We start from the raw sequence: 3,316 nt of genomic DNA on the forward strand, positions 1-3,316 counted from the left end.
TGCTTCTTGAATATTCTTGGACGTCACTTATGCTCCTCCTCCAAGGCACATGCTTGTCACATGGTATTTTGAGTGAATTCTTCAATCTGGACTGCACATGAGCCTTGTACATCATCTTGTTTGGCTTCTAGCAATGTAATCACCATGTTTGGACCCTTGATGGGCTGATTGAGGGATGCTTCTTCCAAATAAATGGGCTCTAACTCTTTAAGATCTTTTATCAAACAATTCAGCGCCTCTTTCATAGATTTGGTCCTTACTCTTATCATTAGGCCTGCAATGCCTTGTAATGGGTCTTTTAGAATATTGGACTTCCATCTTTTAGCTTGGGCTCCACGCTCCGTGTTTTGGTCTTCCTTTGATGCTTGATCATGCCACGCTCCTTTATCATTCCCTCCCTGCTCAAAAGGATTCGTCCTCAAATCTGCAGCATCAAAGAGAGATAAATCAGTCACATTAAATGTAGCACTTACATTACCATAGGAGCTAGGCAAATCTATTTTATAAGCATTATCATTGATTCGCTCCAAGACTTGGAAAGGGCCATCTCCTCTTGGCTGCAACTTAGACTTTCATTGTTCTAGAAACCTCTCCTTTTGCAAGTGTATCCAAACCCAATCTCTAGGCTCAAAGACAACCTTCCTACGACCTTTGTTAGCTTGCTTTGTATATTGCTCATTCTTTCTCTCGATGTTGGCCCTCACCTTAGCATGTAATTTCTGCACAAACTCAGCCTTTTTCTTGCCATCAAGGTTAGCTCGTTCACTAGAAGGCAAAGGCAGAATATCCAAAGGAGATAGAGGATTAAGGGGGTGTTTGGCTTTTTTGCCAAACCATGGTTTGGCAAAAAATTTGCCAAACACCCCCATTTTTTTTAAAACCAAGGTTTTGGGCAAAACCTTGGTTTTGCCCAACAAAACCTCAGTTTCAATATAAGCAGGCGAGGGTTCAATTCTCAGCTCACGGTTTCCAGATAAGGGAATATATTGGCTTCAATTATTGGCTCTCCCCAACAAAGGCTCAACGGTCAGCTCCACGGTGAAGGGAACAAGCACGCGGGGTTCATTCAGCTCACGGTCAAGACCCATTCTTCGGCCTCTTCTCTCCCATTCCGTCGCCCCTTCTCCCACTGCTCTGAAGATTTCCCTTCTCCTATGCCGTCGCCCCTGCTGAAGAAATCGGTTCTCCTGTGCTGTCGCCTTTTGTCCCATTCGTGCTGTGCCGTCGCCTCTTCATCCCATCGATGAGATCGTGAACCGCTAAGGAATTTCAGTGCCGACGAGGTGTTTCTCGGCCCCGAGAAGAAGATCGCGTATTGGGTTGCCTGATCCAAGCCTTCCATTTCCGGTATCGTCGCTGGTCAGTTCATCTGAAGTCAGTTCATTCTTCCACCGTCGCCCCTTTCGAAGCTCTGGTCGCAGTGTCTTCTTCCATCGGTCAATCCAACTCCTTCCGGTAAGCTGTCTTCTTCCGTCGATCATTGTGGCTGGAGATCTGGTGCATTAGAAATTCTGTGAAGCGTCATTTTTTTCCCCGAAACAGAGGTTCCGTCAACGTCATTTTTTTCTTCCGAATCAGATGTTGGTTTCACCGGTTGCCTATGCTATGTTCACTTGTAGAGGCTGATTTTGTTTGATGGTAATCATGTGTGTGTATACGATGGGAAAGATCTCGGTTGTGACTGGTTGTGCTTCATGTGTGTATGAGAGACAGAGCATTTAGTGGGTGTTGATCAAATTTTCCGTTTGGTCGATTTTATTTCGGAGACAGGACGGTCGAATTTTTTTCTTTTGTGCTTGATGGTTGCTTTTGCAGTGTTATATGTATGGGATTTTGATCGTTGGTTGTAGCCAAATTGGGTCAGTTAACCGAAATGAATTCTCCTGGATGCTGGGAAAAAAAATAATTATTAATGTGTATGTATACCGTTGGATTATAGAACACGCCGCTATACTTGTTAAATACTATCCTATTATATCATATCTCCTGGACTGAATGGTATGCTTTTTGGGTTAAATTTGTGATAACTGAACTGTTGTAATTGGTTTATAGCATAATGAATAAAAAAAATGGCAAAGCTTCGTGGGATATAAGAGCCACAAAGGTCTTTATTGACCTGTGTATTGAAGAAGTTGAAAAGGGGGGAAGAAGAGGAACTAGCTTGACAAAGCCTGCTTGGACAAGTATTGAGGAGAACTTTACTGCAAAGACTGGGAGAGTTTATACGAAAATCCAATTAAAGAACAAATATGATACCTTGCGAAAGGAGTGGCAGTTATGGGATAGGCTGCTCCGTGAGACAGGTTTAGGGTGGGATGCCGAAAGGAATACTGTTAGTGCCCCTGATGATTGGTGGGAGAAGAAAATAGTGGTAATCATTTAATTTTATTTGAGCTTGTATTTTCTCCCATGTTAACGTTTTTTGTATAATGTATAATATTTTTGGTGTTGAATGCGCAGGAAGTTCCAGGCTATGAGAAATTTAGAGAAAGAAGGCTTCAATTTCGGGCTGAATTGACTCAACTCTTTGGGTCTGTAGCTGCGACTGGACCACAGTCATGGGCACCTTCTTCCATGACACTTCCAAGCGAAGGAGTTCCTGAAAATGATATGGAAGAAGGATCTGGAGATAGTGATGAAATTTTGGGGGCACCAACTGGCATAAGCGGGGAGTTTAATTCAGTCACATTCAATGACAATAGTGGAGGAAGTGGAGGCAACACTGGAATGAGACAGGAAACCATTCGTGGGGGTAGAAGCACAGGTGGCAGTCGACCTAGTAGCTCATTAGGAGTTAGAAAAAAGGGTGAATCCATGAAGAAGAAATCTACTACCACTATGAAAATAGCGGATGCACTAAGCAGGATAGCTCAGGCAAATGAAAATGATTCTCAGCGTGAACATAAAGAGATTTCAGAAGCACGTGCTAGGAAGCTAGAAGAAGAAGCACGTGCTTATGAGACGTCAATTGCGGGAGTCATGGAGCACCTTAATGAAGTTGATGAAATTGTTGATGATCCTGATCTGTTTGGCCGGTGCACAACACTTCTTATGGATAAGCCAGCTGCAAGGGAGATGTATGTGGCTCTGAAGAACAAGAGGGAAAAACTACTGATCTTCTTGAAGCATGCAACTAAGGATTGAGACTTCATTTATGTTGCTTAGAAGATGACTGTGATAATTTGTATCTATTTTTATGTGACTTAGAAGATGACTATGATCATTTGTATCTATTTTTATGTATTATGTGACTACTTAATTTCTGTAGGAATTAAACAACTTATTTTCTTGTTAAATGTTAAGTAATTTCTTATCA

At 42.2% G+C, this 3,316-nt stretch overlaps 1 protein-coding gene across 1 annotated transcript; it reads left to right on the top strand.

Moving 5' to 3' along the window:
• Positions 1–1,659: 1,659 nt before the first annotated feature.
• LOC114759936 (uncharacterized) lies at positions 1,660–3,316 on the top strand. The gene is made up of 3 exons (XM_028949177.1): positions 1,660–1,721; positions 2,053–2,371; positions 2,461–3,316. Exons 1-3 carry the CDS (start codon positions 1,660–1,662, stop codon positions 3,142–3,144), a joined length of 1,065 nt encoding a protein of 354 aa, XP_028805010.1. The 3' UTR covers positions 3,145–3,316.

The sequence above is a fragment of the Neltuma alba genome, unplaced genomic scaffold, assembly GCF_004799145.2.
Source record: "Neltuma alba isolate B1F8T4 unplaced genomic scaffold, ASM479914v2 tig00010920_pilon, whole genome shotgun sequence".
Classification (NCBI taxonomy): Eukaryota; Viridiplantae; Streptophyta; class Magnoliopsida; order Fabales; family Fabaceae; genus Neltuma; species Neltuma alba.